Source organism: Paroedura picta, chromosome 12, assembly GCF_049243985.1.
Source record: "Paroedura picta isolate Pp20150507F chromosome 12, Ppicta_v3.0, whole genome shotgun sequence".
NCBI lineage: Eukaryota > Metazoa > Chordata > Lepidosauria > Squamata > Gekkonidae > Paroedura > Paroedura picta.
In genome coordinates this window covers 13,919,539-13,937,295 of record NC_135380.1, presented here as the reverse complement: position 1 = coordinate 13,937,295, position 17,757 = coordinate 13,919,539, and the positions used below count along the sequence as shown (strand labels likewise).

Here is a 17,757-nt window from a genome sequence, read left to right as displayed (position 1 = left end):
CCTTCCCTTTTCTCTCCCCACAACAGACTCGCTGTGCGGTAGGAGAGGCTGAGAGAGCCTTGATATAACTGCTCGGTCAGAACAGCTTTATCAGTGCTGTGGCAAGGCGAAGGTTACCCAGCTGGCTGCATGTGGAGGAGGAGTGGGGAATCAAACCCGGCTCGCCAGATTAGAAGAACACACTCCTAATCGCTACACCAAGCTGGCTCTCTAAGCTTAGTCTTGACAGTATAAGATGGAGCTGTGAACCGGGTGTGCATACTTTCTGCCTCGAGAGAAATGAAGCACACCCACCTCAGCCTGACCCATGGATATAATTAACCAGTCCATCTCAATGACAGTGTGACAGTTTACATAGTGCTAATCTTGAGTCTTCTAATCATAGAACCTCTGAACCATATTCATGGGGGAAAGGAGTACTATCTACCTGCTTTCTCCCACTATTTCATGGTGATATATTCCAGCTATCCTTCAAAGCAGAGATGCTAGCCTCCTGGTGGGACCTGGGGATCCCCTGGAATTACAGTTCATCTCCAGATTACAGAGAACAGTCCCCCTGGAGAAAATGGATACTTTGGAGGGTGACCTCTATGGCATTGTTCCCCACTGAGATCCCTGTCCTCGCAGACTCCATCCCTAAATCTCCAGGAGTTTCCCGAGCTGGATCTGGCCACCCTACTCCCCCACCCCCCACCTGGCAACCCTACTTGGAAGAATGAATGAAAATCACTCCTTGGATCAAATGAGGGTTGGAAGAGTCAAAAGAGTCTTTCTACAGACTGTTCCTCTTCTCTGTCCTGAGGTGAATTATTCAGTACTGAAACATTCTCCAGTGGATGGTTATTCAAACTTCGCTTTCTTTGCTTTTTATCTCACTTTTCAGTCAAAAGCTGCTGTCCACCAAGACTGCACAAAGCTCAATTAAAAGTTCAGTTTATAAAAGCGTTCTTTTCTTATGGAAGGAGGGGCCAAGGCTCAGTGGCAGAGCATCTGTTTGGCATGCGTAAGGTCTCAGGTTCAATCCCTGGCATCCCCAGTAAAATGGAGCAGGCAGTGGGAGATGTGAAAATCCTCTTATTGAGACCTTGGAGAGCTGATGTGGCTCAGTCCGAGGCAGCTTCATATATTGATGTGCTTAGGGGATTCCCAACTGGGGTAGGATTGAGACACTATGCCTTACTGTTACCTCCCTTTCTTCTTATACAATAAGACAGGGGTAGTCAACCTGTGGTCCTCCAGATGTTCAAGGACTACAATTTCCATGAGCCCCTGCCAGCAAACACTCATGGGAATTGTAGTCCATGAACATCTGGAGGATCACAGGTTGACTACCCCTGCAATAAGACACACACCCTCACACAAACACACAGTTGGCATCTTCAGTCTTGCACAATGATTGTATTCTAACCCCATGCCCTTAGCCGGGAAATCTCTGCCAACATATATGTGTGGCAGCCCTGCTTATTTTCTTGCCTTTGTTTTTTCAGGTCTCTGTGGATTTAGGCTCTAGCTCAATCCGTGTAGCAGTGCAGGAAGGAAACGGGCAGCATGTGCTGATGGACGGCACCCTCACCCATAAGATCAACACAGAGAACTCTGTCTGGAGCTTGGAGCCAGGGAAGTGTATCCTCGTAAGTACTGCCAACTTTGCTTTTACTCTGAGTGTGTGTACCTGCATGCATGCCTGTTCCAATCTGTAGATGCCTTTTCAGAAATCCCAGGTGCTTTAAGTTGCTTTTGGATTGATTGGAAAAGGCAAATGTTTTCTCTTTGAAGATTGCAAGGCAGATGCGTTGCTCAAACATGCTGTCCAGAATTGATTACACAACTCTCTCCTTCCCGGTCTTCCTTTTTTGCTCCCCCCCCCCCCCAATCTGTCTTTGTTCTCCATTCCATCTTATTCTCTTTGTATTATTGCTGTCTTTGCCTCCTGTTACTTGTAGGGGCTTGTTAACAGAAGTATTAGAAGCCTTACAGCATCCTTGTATATAAGTCCAGAAAATATATTAGCCTGCCATTCAGTTTGGAACATTGGTGTCTGGGGTTGAGGGGTCATGGATGGAGACAGAATCAACTCTCTTCCATTGTATAAAAACACCTTTCTTTGTTCAATTGAAGCCTCTTTTTCATTTGCTAAAAACAAATTCGTAACTGCTTTAGAAGTCTTACTTGGCCAGTGGTTCTCAACCTTCCTAGTGCTGCGACCCTTTAATACCGTTCTGCATGTTGTGGTGACCCCCAACCAGAAAATTATGCAAGTGTTCTTTCACAGAAATTAAACCAAAACTGTCCAATGGCATTAAGATCCACTGTTCATTTGTATATAAATTGGTTTTTTCCCCCGGGGTTTCTCAGTTCAGTTCTGCCTATTGTCCCACCATACCGATCTCGCTCTTTTCCACTGCTCCAGACAGATGAATGCTCTATCTCGATCTACCCCGCAAGGCGGAATGGCAACAGTTGTGGCGCTCCCTAGCCAAGCAGCTCACCCTGCTACGACCCCTGTGAAAGGGTCATTCGACCCCCAAAGGGGTCCCGACCCCTAGGTTGAGAACTGCTGTATTAGTCATTAGTTTTAGCCTTGCAAACTTGGAACTTCCTGATCAACTCTTTAATCCTGGGCCGTTGTATCCCTGTCTTGGATTTGGGATTTCTGTTAAACTAAAAGTGATGCATCGTGATATCATATAATGGCGTATTTAAGCTGCCAAACCTCTCAGGAAAAAAGGACGTCTACCTTGAAGTAACTTCTGTGTGTCTGGTCACAGGGCAGAACCACGAACTTACTAGGTAAGAAAGCTTGTGTAGTTCTACCATGTTAATATTTGACCTAATGACAAGTGTTGCAGCAGTCCCAGTATGCCACTGTGAGCTTTGCTGGGAGGGATTCCCCTGTAGTGTTAACGAAATAATTGTTGAGGTCCTGGCACGCTGGCAGTTTATTCCGCATGCTACTCCAGTGAAGGTCTTTATGTATTCTCATGTTTTCAGTGTGATACAAATAATACAGTGTCATGAACAGGGAACGGGGTTTGGTCCTCAGAGGCTGCTGTTCACTTGGCACTTGATCAGAACTGGATATAACTTATGTTCAGATTGAAGTTTGGTTTCAGGTAACAGATAAGTTTACAGGAAGAGCAATTTGCTATTCAGTTCTTCTTGAACACCCTTTTAGCACTGAAATAGTACTAGTGTTTGCAAGTTTCCTTTTAATTGCCAGCCTCCCTTTTAAAAAAAAACCCTCTTATAATCATTTTCAGATCTGTGTATGTAACAATTTCATCTGTTAGTGCTAATAGGTTCTATTTAAACAGGGTGAACATCTCTCTCTCTCTCTCTCTCTCTCGTTCTGTGTATATGAGAGAGAGATTTCATATGTTTATATTTATCCTGCAGCAATGCATTGGCAAGAGACCCCCTGGTGTTTCAGTGATGTCACCCATTTATTCTTGGTAGATGTTCAGGCATTCTCATAATGTGCTGATAGCCATGTGGTTTGTCACTGAGTTGGGAGTCCCCCCCCCCCCCATTCGATTTCCACTTAATACTTCCAGAGTGGTAGGCAAGAATCCAGGAACCAACTTCTGATTTTGACTTTCTGCTTCCATGATTGCTGTGGGGATTGAAAACTGAAAGTGAGATTTGGAATTCTGAAGAGATATATACTTCTATGCCTGGGACTTGAATCTGTGCTCATGAGCCTGTTTACAAAGGATAGGCAAACTCACATCCGATCTCAGCATCAGTGTTAAGAGAATGATGTGAAAAGACTGGAGAAGCTGTTGAATACCTTTCATAAAGGTAAAGGTATCCCCTTTGCAAGCACCGAGTCATGTCTGACCCTTGGGGTGATGCCCTCCAGCGTTTTCATGGCAGACTCAATACAGGGTGGCCTTGCCAGTGCCTTCCCCAGTCATTACCGTTTACCCCCCAGCAAGCTGGGTACTCATTTTACCGACCTCGGAAGGATGGAAGGCTGAGTCAACCTTGAGCCAGCTTCTGGGATTGAACTCCCAACCTCATGGGCAGACAGCTTCAGACTGCATTTCTGCCACTTACCACTCTGCGCCACAAGATGTGCCACATCAAAATTTGTGGGAATTTAAACCATTACTCTTGAATCTCTTTTATTATAATTCTATTTATATTTACATCTCAAATGTCCATTGGCCATTTTGGGAGCCAGTGACTGGGTGAAAAGTAGAATTTAAAATAAATTTCCTTTTTTTTTTCTTATTGAGAAAGCATTATTACATATTTGAGTGACGCTCTGGGAGACAGTGACTTAATATGGATTTCAGCATTTGAGTCAGGTACTTAGAAAACAGCCTTTGCTTTTGCTTAAAAAAATCAACATCAAGGGAAGCAGTTTCCGCATTCTCAACACTGAATTTTGTTTTTGATCAGGGAGAGCTCCATTTGGTACATCTGGGTCAGCCGGAACAAACAACTTGGTAGAAATAGTGTGGTGAAAGCCTAGATTAAGCAATTTGGTGTCTTCTGATGTCACCAGAGCTTTGTTATGTATTTGGCCGTGTACATAATCGTGAGCCATTGCAGATAGATTTCAAGGACGGCAGCTAGTTTAGAGAAGAATCCTAGCATTATGGAAATTAAGCTCAATCCTCTTTAATTTGTTTAAAGCTGAACCAGATAATGGACCTTCCTCCAAGGAGATGACAGATTATCAGAAGTGAAACAGAAAGATGTATTTCATGAAATGTGAACCTCTTCTTCTGCTTTCAAAAAGATAAAGATACATGGGGCCTGTTGTCATCTTCCTCTTCACTGGATCCTCCCCCCTTCTTATGCCAGTCTCTCTCTCCCCCGGCATTTCTGGCATCCAGTCAGATAAATAAGCCACTATTATATAAAGTGTCCTAAGGTTGCCTCTTTTGTAGTGATATTTGGACTGTTAAGTTGTATAACACTTCTGTGAAACACCCTTTAACCTTTGCGGCTCCTGATTGCGCCCTCCGAGTTTTTATCCCGGACAGCGCCCACCTCCCCAGGTGGCCTTACCCTTTTATTTATTCTGCTCTGCAGGAGCAGTTAAAGATAGGGAGAGGTGTCTTAATTTTTACTTACAAATAATGTAGCTTATTTTCTAATCGTCATTTTATAATCATATCACCAGCAAAACATTTTATGTCTACTATTAAAGTTTGGTTTTAACAAGGAAGGGAGAAATAATAAAAAGGGAACATGGAAAAAGGAATGAAAAGGGGGGGGGAATTAAAAATAAAACAAAAATAGGGGGAGAGTATTTTATAGTATTATTGAAAATTGTATTTTAAAAAGAAAAAATAAGAAAAAAAGAAAAGGAAACAACAGCAATGAATCTCTGTTTGTATTTCTTTTTTTTGGCTCTTAAAAGTGTTAGTCATAGTTTATCCAAAGAGGGCCAAGAAAAAAAAAGTGAAAGGGGCTGGGCTTGCCTATCAGCTATTTTTTTTATCTTCCAATATGCTGATTTCTCTATGGTTCCTGTAATCTGAAGTCATTTATTTTTTTATACTGGAGGTGGTATTGTGATATGAGCCATATGTTTGTCAAATCTGCCAAGCTGCTCTTTTCTTGCTGTGTCACACCAGACCAGAAGTGCTGATGCCTTCAAATATACACTTCTCACCAGGCAAAGGAGGAGGGAGAAGAACAACCAGTTGTTAGTCCACAGAGAAAATAATCCATAGAGAGGATAAAAATTTTATTTGGGAAGTAAGAATACAGATTATTTCATATATTTTAAATATTTCCACTCTTTTAAGCTTACTTGAAAGGAATAGTTGAATTAGGCACAGTTCATTAGTTTATCTCTGCATTATCATAAATCACGTTCACTATACTTTGTAGTTCATAATTTTTCAGACATTCTCCTACTAGTGAATTCAGGCACCTTTCAAGATAAATTATAATTCCAAGGCAAATCTTTAAAAATGATTTGAAAGATTACAAATGTATGAAAATGATTTAAAATAAAAGGAAAAAATAAAATGTAAATAGAAGTGGATAGGTCACTTTTGCTGACAAAGGCCTCCTTATTCTACGCTGACTTTGGTGTTATCAGAACCCAAGGGGGGTCTGAATAAATCAGCGATTGGATCTCCCCCCCCCCCCATATGGGACGTGTGACGATAGAGGAATAAATCTACCCTGCTGTAAATATTCACAATGTAAGTCTGGTGCTTTTAGAAATGCTCCTGTTCAGATCACCATATCCCCCAAAGTCAATGATTTGCATCTTATACATCTTTTTATTATCTTTAAAAACCACAACAAAGGCTGCAATTAACACCAGTTATGAAATGTATAAGTCAATGGAACCATCCCATTATTTGGAATCAAGCAATGTTCAGAATACAACGTGCAAGCTCTTCACAAAGAATGCCTCTTTAGGATGAACGTGAAAGAAAAAGCCTCTTGAAAGAGAGGGGAAAGATGTTTTTGAATGGGGCCGTGATGTTAAGGTTGTTTGCTGCACTCTCTCTCTACTGAACAAGGCCTCCTGTTCCATCTCAGATCCTTTCATAAGTGATTTCCATTGTGCATATTGTAGGCTACAGTGCCACAAATGCAGAAGTTCTAAGCCAGGAAACTGACAAAGAAGTGAACTTTCAGTTGTGACCTTCTTGCCAACTTATTTCTAGGCTTTAAAGAGCTCAAATAAGCAGGACCATTACTCCTTCACTGTGGACACTGCTGCTGAGATTTTGGTTGATCTGTGTGAACTGCAATTGGGTTGGAAGGTCCCTTAAGTATTTCTCTCCCCTCCCGGTATTTGGATTTTTGGTGGAGAGGGGATAATAGGGGAGGTTTGCTTGAGACCTAAATTTTTCTCATATGTTTATTTATCCTGTTCTTCATTTTTTAAATGTAGGCTTCAATCGACTTGTGAAATGTCAGCTTAAAAAAATGCTGTTTTATAAACCATATACATGTCTTTTGCATTGTTTCGTTTCCCCATGTTTCCTTTCCGCTAGTGTCTTGTCAGTAAGTAGATTGTAAGCCTTTTTGTTTTAATTTCTCTGAAGTGCTTAACATAAATGAAATTCTCTGGGTGTGTGGGGGAGGGAAGAATTGTGTGTCCCGAGTTCTATGCGTCCATCTTTTCAGGAAAACCCGTTGGAGTTGCCAAGGTTCCAAGAAATGATGGGCAAACTCTCTTGGCAAATGACTCAGCAGCAAAGCATCTATGAATGCTGGCGTGGGGAACAGACACGCTTGCATTAGAGCAAAACATCAGAAATTGCCTTGCAATTTTTCATTGGTGCTGTTCATAAGGAATTTAAGAACTCAAGACCCCAGCATTCCTGCCTTCCTCCCTAACTACAGAAAATAACATAATAATATCTATAAACATAAGCTAACATTTAATTAAATACCAACTGTATTATTGAGGCTTTTAAAACTTTTGCTTTATTTTCTTTTAAATGATAGCAGCATAATAATTATAAATGCATTTCAACTCAACCAGAATTCAAAAAAGGATTCTAACAGTTTCTGCATTAGGCCATTTCTTCTGCATTCTTTTTGTTCTTTTCTTTTCGGGTCATGCTATCTAGTTGCCGTGAGCTGACATAAGCAAATTCCAAGTCAGCCCAAGATGACTTTCATGGTCTCAAGTCAAATAGTTATTGGATCATAAGTTATAATGTAATCAACCAGCCATCTGATCACATACAATACCTTTCCCCAAGCACATTCTGTACTATAGTAATATATTGTTTCCTTCTCTCTCTGAAAGGCTGGTTGCAGAGTCCTGACTTTCTTCTGTTAATTTTCTTTTCTTTTTGCTGATGAAACTCTGCTTCTGGGTACGGAATGCTTGTGCTGCTTGACCTCTTTGGAGCTCTTAGGTATCTTTAAGGCAGGCTTTCTCAACCAGGGTTTCATGAAACTCTGAGATTTCTTTAATGGCCCTGGAAGGTTTCCTGAATGGGTGGGAATTATTAAAAAAAATTTTTTAAAGAAAATGTTAATCAGGTGATATGACCATATATGGTCATGTTGACCTGCAGTGGCCAATGATGGGCCTGGAGGGGGTGGGAAGAGGAGGGCCTCTGGGTGGGCGTGTACACAGCTATGCTTCCCATCCATGTTCTGCACAATCACACTATTTCTGGAGGTTCTCGAAGCCCGAAGAATGTTTCGGGGGTTTCTCAACGGTAAAAAAAGTTGAGAAAGCCTGCTTTAAGGAGATGACTGCTGAGAACAGAAGAACCTTGTTGGATATGACCAAGAGTCATCCAAAGACATCCAGGGAGCCCATAATCAGGGCATGATTTCTCATGCTGCTGGACCTCCCATAGTCCCTGGAGCTCAGATGTGCAAACCAGGAGACCTTTGGAGTACATGGTGAGATATGATGCTTTTGTTTCTCTTAGGAGGAAGATCTTTGAACTCACTAAATTCTTCTCTGTGCCTGCCATCCTTTTCCAGTTCTTCTTGTGAGCCCTCTCTCACATTCTGTCTCCCACCTTCTGGTTCTTCTTGGCTTTAGCACGTCACACTGTTGTTTGCATCTGAGTGCAGTGATAGCGTGGGTGTCTTACCACAGGTTAGGTTCGCCCACATCTTCGGTGTCAGCAAAGGGCCTATTTTCTTTTACCAAATAAGTTTCTTAAGCAGTGTGAATGTGACACTCGCCTCTGTATTTCACCTTTCTCCTTGCAGCATATTGAATTTGCGACTCTCGCTGTCTCCCTGGCAGCCACCGAAAGGAGCAGCTTTCTTTCCTTGCCAGACAGCTCTTCCAAAATTATTTTCCCTTCCTTATCATGAAATGTATTCTTGCACGTACAGGTACATGCAGGCCAGGCTGCCCCAGCATGCGGAGATTGGCAGTGAAAAGTGTTAACTCGACTTAGCCGCCTTATTTCAAATTCCTGTGCACGTCAGATGGGATTTTCTTGTGTTCGGGCAGGGGCTGCTTTCTGGATTACTGAAATACAAAATCGCAGCACTTACTAGTGGAGAAGTTAGCTTGTGTATGGATCCTCTCTTTCTAAAGTTATTTTTCTCTTTTCTTGTTTTTAAAACAACACACACACGAAGCTGCCTTATACGGAATTGTTCCATTTCAGTCAATACTGTGTACATAGACTAGCAGCAGCTCTCCATGGTCTTAGACGGATCGCTCACATCACTTCCTGCCTTTTAAACGGGAACCTTCTGAATGCTGAGCAGATGCTTTGCAGCTGAATCACAGCCCCTTTCTTTGCTGGATCAGGCTGGAGGTGTTTTGCTGGATCAGGCAAAGGGTCCGTTTAGTCTAACCCAATCTTTCCCTGGTGTTTGGTTCTCGTTGCAGACAGAACACAGATTCCATTTAGTTAACTTTGCTAATAGATTCTGGTATACCTAATCCTCCACAAACTGTTACGAAGCTTTTTCTGAAAGCCATCTTGGCTAGTGGTCTCCCTCATGTCTAGTGGGATTGAGTTCTACCTTTTTATTAAGACATTATTTTGTCCATTGAAGTAACTCCTACTAGTATGAGAGGTAGAGCAAATTTTCTCTTTCTGGTTTGGTAAATCCTTCTATTGTCTCCTGGTTTCCCAAACAAAATAATCTCAGATGCTATTAGCTCTTCCTCCTAGGCAAGATGCTATTGCCTTAATAGCCTTTTTCAGGACCCTTTTCTGCTATTAGGATATCCTCTTTTATGAGCGGGACATTACTAATTGAAGTTGCTGTATCCATTCGTAGTTCAATGACAGCTGAAGTGGTTGGCCTACTGCCACTATACCTTCTGCATGCTTTATCTATGCAAATTAGTCAGGCGATGTTATTTTCTGTGCTTGATAGACCTGGGGGATGATGTCACTGACAGCCAATCCTAGCTCTTGCATTGTGCCTTGCTCATGATTGTCTTCGGAATGGTTAAGATCAGTTACACCTCTTCAGATAGCCCACCGAGTGTTGGATTTCCTACAACAGAATCCTAAACATGGTCCTGAAAAAGCAACTCTTGTTTGCCTTCTGGGTTGATTGTTTGTTTGTTACATTTGTATACCACCCTCCCCTGAGGCTCAGGGCGGTTCACATGGAACGTAAAGAACAATACATCAAACTCAGTTTTTGTGTCAAATAAAAATACAACAATAAGAACAGCAACAGAAGATAACAATTTAAACAGTATAACAATCAAACAAGTCCATGGCTCAGTTCTGGTATATGGATTCAGGGGTCGTGTAGGTGTTGCTGGTTCTGGTCGACCTCAACCAAATGCCTGCAGAATAGTTCCGCCCTGAAAGCCCTGCGGAACTGTTTTGGTTCCGTTTGGACCATGATCTCCTCCAGGAGCTCATTCCACCAGGTGGGGGCCAGGACAGAGAAGGCTCTAGCCCTGGTTGAGGTCAAGCAGGCTTCTTGTGGGCCAGGACTCACTAGCCAGTTGGTGGTGGCAGAGTGCAAAGCTCTTTGAGTGGTGTAGGCAGTGTTGCTTTAGAGTGTTGGAGCAAAAAGTCTAGAAAGCAGTGCAATCTATTCTCCCACACCCTTTTCTTTGCACACAGAGCTGCCTTAGTCCTCCATTGAGTCCACTGTCTACTCTGGCAGTGGCTCCCTAAGAACACTCAGGCAAGCGTATGCTCCATCCTTGCTGCCTGGGAATCTTTGAAGAGGAGGTGGTTGGGATTGAATCGGGGCCCTTACGGGCAAAGCCTGTGCTCTGCTCCTAAAATACACCAAAGATAAATCATTCCTAACCCTGTGAACACAGCCTTTTTTATGATTGGATCTGGGGGCCTCTTATAATTTAAGGACAATTTATGTCTTTTAGATTTACAAGCCAGGTGGACAAGGTACACATTCTCACAGAAATTTTGGCTGCTGTCCCAGTAATACCTGAGCATGTTCTAGGTAGTGAAGGATACCATAACGTTGTAGGTTGCTGTGTAAAACATTGGGAATGTCATTCAGGAAACTATCCTCAGGGCAAATTTTATTTATTTATGTTTGGATTTATACGACCGCCCCTCCCAGACGCTGGCTCAGGGTGGTTTACAACAACATTACAAAGATCATATCCCACACTAACAGTTAAAACAGAAAAAAATATATAAAGTGCATTTGATTCCGTTAAATACTGGAATGGGCTTAGTTGCAGATCTATTCCATGGGGTGGGCTCTCATGAGCTCTTGTAGGAGGGGGCCAGCTCGATGTTATTCTGTTGTTCATTGGTCCCAACCAAATGCCTGTTGGAAGAACTCCATTTTGCAGGCCCTTCAGATTTGTGAAAGCTCATAAAGGGCCCACAGCTCTTCCAGGAGCTCATTCCATCAGGTTGGGGCCAGGACCAAAAAGGCTCTGACCCAGGTTGAGGCCAAATGTACATCCTGTGGGCCAGGGATCACCAGCCAGTTTGAATTGATGGAGCACAGGAATGTACAGGGGGCATAGTCAGCCAGGCAGTCCCTCAGATATGTGGGGCCCAAGGTGCAGATGGCCTTAAAGAAAACCAAAACCTTGAACCTGATCCAGAATTAAACCAGGAGCCAATGCAGCTGCCCAAAGACAACCTTAATATGGTCTCTCCAAGGTGTCCGTGAGAACCTGTGCCACCACGTGTTGGACCAATTGCAGTCTCCGGAATAGGGTAAAGGGCAGGCCAGCGTAGAACAAGTTGCAGCAATCCAACCAGGAGGTGACTGTCGCATGGATCACTGTGGTTGGGTGCTCCAGGGGCAGGTAGGGCGTTTTGGCAAAGGTGGTAAAATGCCAGCTGCGCTGTCCTGGTGACCTGATATATCAACAATGGTTCATTTGTGGCATTCTGTTCTGTAAGTATTGAACAAAGCAATCCTGTGCAGATTTACTCCAGACTAAACCAGAGGAAATCAGCGGGTGTAAACTGGAATAACTTTGCATAGGATTGCACTGCAAATATTTTGGAAGTGGGAATTGGACAAATGGACAGGAAAACATTGTAAATGTTCAGTGTCTGCATGGCTCCCATTTATGAGGCCAGGCTCTTGAGTGACCAGGTAACTTCAGACCATTGCAAAGTGTATGCTGAACTCTTGTAGTCAAGATATGTAATGAAAGGGGAAAGTTGCCTAATCAGCCTTTAGCCCGTTTAACTCTCCAAGGAAATATCTGTTTTGGAGGACCAAAAGGAAACTTACCTTGTTTACTTCAAAAATGCCAGCTGGAATTTAAGTAGAATTTGGGTTAAATTCGGGGAGGGCGGTATATAAATATAATAAAATAAATAAATAAAATATTCAAATGGGTAAGATTTTAGTTTCATTATTTAAACTTGCTCTTGAAAAAGCTAATACCTTAAATTGACTTATTGCTTCTTTACTTCCTATTCATTTTTATTTTTTTAGGCTTACTTAGATCTCTTTTATATCTTGTTTCTTTGCAATTATGTTAAATAGTAAACAGCATTGAATGCTTTGGCAGAAAATCAATTTGTAGCTCTGTTGCCTTTTAAATTACTTGTAAGGTGTCCTGTTCTGATTGGCTCTGAAACCCTCTTCGCATGTAGGAATCCTACTTATTTGTTTGGTTAATCCCTTTTAAGAATTCTTATGGAGACTTTATTTATTAGATTTTTATTCCGCCACTCCCAGGCAAGCTGGCTCGGCCATTCATCCATGAATTGTAATGTCATCCTTCTCCGGGCCTGTCCTTCTGCTGGGGATTGTCTTCCTTTCCGAGTTAACACAGCTTCTGTTTTGTGTTCCCAGATTAACTTGAATAAAATAGGTGAATACTGGTGGAATGCCATCTTGGAAGGGGAAGAGCAAATCGACATCGATAAAATCAACAAGGAGCGTTCAATGGCTACTGTGGATGAAGAGGAACATGCTGTGTTGGATAGACTGAGTTTTGACTACCACCAGAAACTGCAAGGCAAGCCCCAAAGCCATGAGCTGGTATGTTTTTCTTAAGTGCCCTTTGCCTGTTGGACCACAGATGGGTCATTGTTTTGTTTCCTGGGGATACAGCCTTCCCCCCCTCCCATGTTCTGTGTGCCACATTCTTCTTCGGTATATTGTCTGATAATATGAATAATTTAAGGGATAATAAGATAGCTTTTAAAAGAAAAATTGACAATTTCTTCCTTTGAGGAGAACTACATGGCCAGCTTCCACAGTTCTGCTCCAGTCTGTCCTGAGTGGACTGAGGCGTAGGGTGGGGCAGCACACAACTGCTTGGAGGGCAAAAGAAGAATAGAAGAAAAAGAAGAAGAAGAAGAGTTGGTTCTTATATGTCACTTTTCTCTACCTGAAGGAGGCTCAAAGCGGCTTACAGTCGCCTTCCCTTTCCTCTCCCCACAGCAGACACCCTGTGAGGTGGGTGAGGCTGAGAGAGCCCTGATATCACTGCTCGGTCAGAACAGTTTTCTCAGTGCCGTTGCGAGCCCAAGGTCACCCAGCTGGCTGCATGTGGAGGAGCGCAGAATTGAACCCGGCTCGCCAGGTTAGAAGTCTGCACTCCTAACCACTACACCAAACTGGCAGAACTCATACTGGACATGAGTTGTGGAAGATGCAAGAATCTTCTGCTGATATATCCAGGAAAGTTCCACCAAGCTAGTAAACGTGGGCCTATTTACATGGCCGATCTGAGTGCTTCCATATTTTGCCCGCTTCAAAATGGTATCGTATCCTCTTAAAGGTAGGAAGGTGGTATATGAATTGAATGATCAAAGCAATGTGAATGGCTACTGTTCTGAGGGAGCGGCCAGGTGTAACTGTGCCTCAGTTGATGCATGATGGCGGTTGGCTTATTAATCACAGTCCTCTTAAGAGTGTAAAACTTGCAGCATTTTGTTATCGTGAGCGATGCTGGAAAGCATCCAGTTTTGTATCTGGCTCTGAATTTTCACTCATTTACTGTCATTGGAAAACCTAATCAGACAATAATAGTGTGTATCAGTACAGACAAGCCTGATCTTAATACATATGTTACTCTGTATAAGTTCCTTCCCCACAATGATTATGCATGGAGTCGATTGTGACTGTCTGAGGCTTCAGAAACCAGGCATCAGCTGTTGTGGCAGTAGTTTAACAGAGTGATTTCTAGCAGAGTAACTACCATGCCCACCTTGTTTTTAAAGCATTGTACTCGTTCTCAAAGATAAATATTTCATACTAGGTGTCCCCCGCCCCCTCCTCACCCAGATTTCTTGTTTTTCTGTTGGAAAAACTGAGAAGGAAAGCTTTAGAAAATTTGTACTCTCCCATACCCCTGACTTTTGTTTTTTTCCTGGGCCATCATATCTCTAGCCCCATCTTGTCCATGAGGCTAAAGATAAATTGCAACAAGTCTCAAATCTGCAATCATATAAACCAGTATCAAACCTTAAAATCAGAGTCCAGTAGCACCTTTAAGACCAACAAAGATTTCTTCAGGGCGTGAGCTTTTGAGTGCAAGCACTCTTCCTCAGACTAATGCTTGCACTCGAAAGCTCACGCCCTGAATAAATCTTTGTTGGTCTTAAAGAATCATAGAATCATAGAGTTGGAAGGGGCCATACAGGCCACCTAGTCCAACCCCCTGCTCAACGCAGGATCTGCCCGAAGCATCCTAAAGGTGCTACTGGACTCTGATTTTATTGTGCTACTTCAGACCAACAAGGCTACCCTTTCGAGAGTACCAAACCTTGCTACACACATCCAAGTGACCATATCAAAAGTAGTGTATTTGGATCTCAGAGGTGCGCTAAGAGCAGAGACTAACATACATTTAAAAATCTCCACTCTTCTGAATGAGAAAACCTGGCGTTGCTTTTCAAATTGATTGCAATGTTCGTGGATTTTAGCTCTTTCAGACCCTCCGAGTTTCAGTTGTTAAGAATCCGATTGCGTACCAATGCCTGTTTGTGAGGCTGCTAATTCCCAAACGTTCTTTTTTTATTGCTTAGATTATTTACTAATGAACAAAGCAGAAAGGGACCCCTGTTCAGCTGGAAGCTGGTGGACAAGCCTTACCAACAAGTTCCTTTGCCCTTCCTGTGCAGCACATTTATTTGTTTTAGAGTGAGCGTTCCATGAATATGGAATTCAGTAGGGGACTCCGACTCTGATGCAGCAGTTTCTCTTAAGCTGCAGTGTTTCATCCTTCTTTCTTTCTTAAAAAGAAAGAGATGTTTCTGTCCACTCATGATTGTGAAGATGTGCTTGAAAATATGCTGCTCAGTGCTTTGGCAGTGGCACTTAATCATACTCTTCCCTCCCCCCCCCCCCCCGCTTTTTTTTTTTTTTGCCTTAGCCGAACCAATTCAAAATCAGCAATAACTCAAGAGGGCCGATGGAGAACAAAGCATGTCGACTGAAGCAGTTCCATTAAAATGACCAAATACTGCAATTAGTACCACCTATGCATAATTCAGGGCACAGAATTTAAATCATCTTGGAGCGGAGTTATGGGTACCCAGCATCAACATCCCCACATGTTGCACATAACAGTTCAATCTCCAGATCCTTCTGCTCCGAGGAGGGCATTTAGCATGCCACGGTCTGTAATGCTCGATATGCCTGGTGCTTCTGTACATATTTGAAGCTCATGGTTTTTGCTCACTTTGTGGTAGCGCTCTTAAAGAGGGCATGGTTACTGCCAAGCTGCCCTCATCTGTCAGGCGCTCTGGGAAAACTAGATGAGAAGAATGATAAGGCTTCCCAAGTCGGACTTGATTGGTGGGAAGGGGGGAAATCCCTGCGTTGTGTTCATAACAGCTAAGTGGGGGAAAGTTTGATTGACAGGGATGGAGGCTGAATGCTAATAGGGTAGCAGGGTTAATCCAGTTGGTGAGCCTGTTTTTTCTCCTCTCTTTCTCTTCCTCCCTTCCTTCTTTCCTGCCCCACCTTTTTTCCCCAGTGGTAACCCAAAACAGCAGCTTACATTCTTCTCCTTTCTTCCATCTTATCCTCACAACAACCGTGTGAAAGATAGATTCAGGTGGGCAGCCATGTTGGTCTGAAGCAATAGAACAAAGCTAATAAGTTAGGCTAGTCTGAAACTGGTGACTAGCTCAAAGTCTCCCAGCAGGCTTCCATGGCAGAGTAGGGCTCTGAATTTGAGTTTCCCAGATCTGACGCTCTAACCCTGGCTCTGTACATTACGTGTCTATGCGTGCCTTGCGTAAATTAACACGCCTCTGTTGCCATTTCAGAAAGTCCACGAGATGCTGAAGAAGGGCTGGGATGCTGAAGGCTCCCCTTTCCGGGGCCAAAAGTTTGATCCTTCCATGTTCAACATCTCTCCCGGGGCTGTGCAGTTTTGATGATGGACAAATCGCTAGCATGCCGGGAATAGCAGGGACGAAGCAGATGCCACTGCCGTACTCCTCCCGCTCGCCAATGACGTCAAGCAGCCTGGTGGTTTTGTTGTGTGTGTGTGTGTGTGTGTTGTTTCTTTTCTTTTCTTTTGTCTCTGCTGTTGTCATCTGGGTTTGTTTGTAAAATGACAGACTTAAAGCGACCCGTGTGTGGGTTTGGTTTTGGGGAGGGGACAGAGAAGGAGCTGAAGTGTGAGTGTGGGTGAGTCCTTCCCTCTGGCACCAGGTTGGCATATTTGATATGCGTGTGGGGGAAGCCTAGCAAAAAAAGCAGCATTACGTACTGCGTTGCCACAGCAACCAGCGGCTGCTGGTAGCGTCTCCCCTTCCTTCTGCTTGTTAATGGATTCATTTGCTCCTTTCAGGGAGGGGGGGGCAGCAGCGTGGTGGAGGAGTCAGTATTCCCCCCCCTCCCCGCTTTTTCAGAAATAGGTGCAGTTTGGTGAAATGATGGCAGCTTTTTCTCTCTTGTTTATTTGAAGTTGCATTCTGCCCCCAGTTCCAGCATTCCTTAAAGCACCGAACGGTTCGGCCCTCTTTAAAATACGGACAGTCTGCAATCAGTGCCATTCGGTGGCCTCTAAAAGGTTCGTTTTGGTCCTGACAATGGGAGGCACTAGTTGCAGGCTCTGACATATACAAGAAAAAGAGCCAGACAGCCGTATCCCTTTGGTGGTGGTCTGTTAAGCACAAGCATGGGACAGAGGAAAAAAGTGGAGAGGGGACAAAAGAGATGGGGGAATCGTGTCCTTTTCACCCTGATTCCAAAGTCTGAGTTATTTTGATGCCCGGAGTCCCGCATTTCTGTATTATGGACCTGAGTTTGTTGTTAGTTGATGAAAGCATTTAGAATAAAAGCATACATCTTCTCTCCTTCTCTTACCACTTAAATGCATGTGCTTTATTGTGGAACCTGTAAAACAGCTACTGCTGAAAAGGAGGCATTCTTTATGGGGGTAACATCTTTCATCTGATGACCACATACTGGAGTGCTCTAAAGCAGGGGTAGTCAAACTGCGGCCCTCCAGATGTCCATGGACTACAATTCCCATGAGCCCCTGCCAGCAAATGCTGGCAGGGGCTCATGAGAATTATAGTCCATGGACATCTGGAGGGCTGCAGTTTGACTTCTCTAAAGCATCACAGGCAAGTGGCAAGGGCACCATGCCACCTGGTTGGATTTCATATCTTATGCAAAAAGGAAAGGAGCTTTGATCGTGTCACTCATCGGATCACGCAGGAAATGTTATTGCGATGCCAAAAGTCACCAGCTGTGGTTTCCGTGCCTCAGCTGGCTGTATGACTTGGCCTGGAACATATCAACTGGTCTCAGTGGGAAGGCGATCCTGCAGGTGAATCAGCAACAAAAGCCATGTTTGAAGCAAAAAAACAAACACACACACACTTCAGATGTATTGGTAGTTAGAGCTGCTCTGTGAACTGTCACAATCCAAGGCTACTC

General features: G+C 43.4%; 1 protein-coding gene across 1 annotated transcript in view; it reads left to right on the top strand.

Moving 5' to 3' along the window:
• Window positions 1-17,186, top strand: part of NUDCD3 (NudC domain containing 3) — a 53,628-nt gene extending 36,442 nt beyond the window's left edge. Inside the window, exons 4-6 of the mRNA XM_077305792.1 lie at window positions 1,488-1,631; window positions 12,700-12,888; window positions 16,131-17,186. Coding sequence (XP_077161907.1) covers window positions 1,488-1,631; window positions 12,700-12,888; window positions 16,131-16,241 — 444 coding nt within the window. The 3' untranslated portion in view covers window positions 16,242-17,186. The remainder of the gene's footprint in view (window positions 1-1,487; window positions 1,632-12,699; window positions 12,889-16,130) is intronic.
• The last annotated feature ends 571 nt before the right edge of the window (window positions 17,187-17,757 follow it).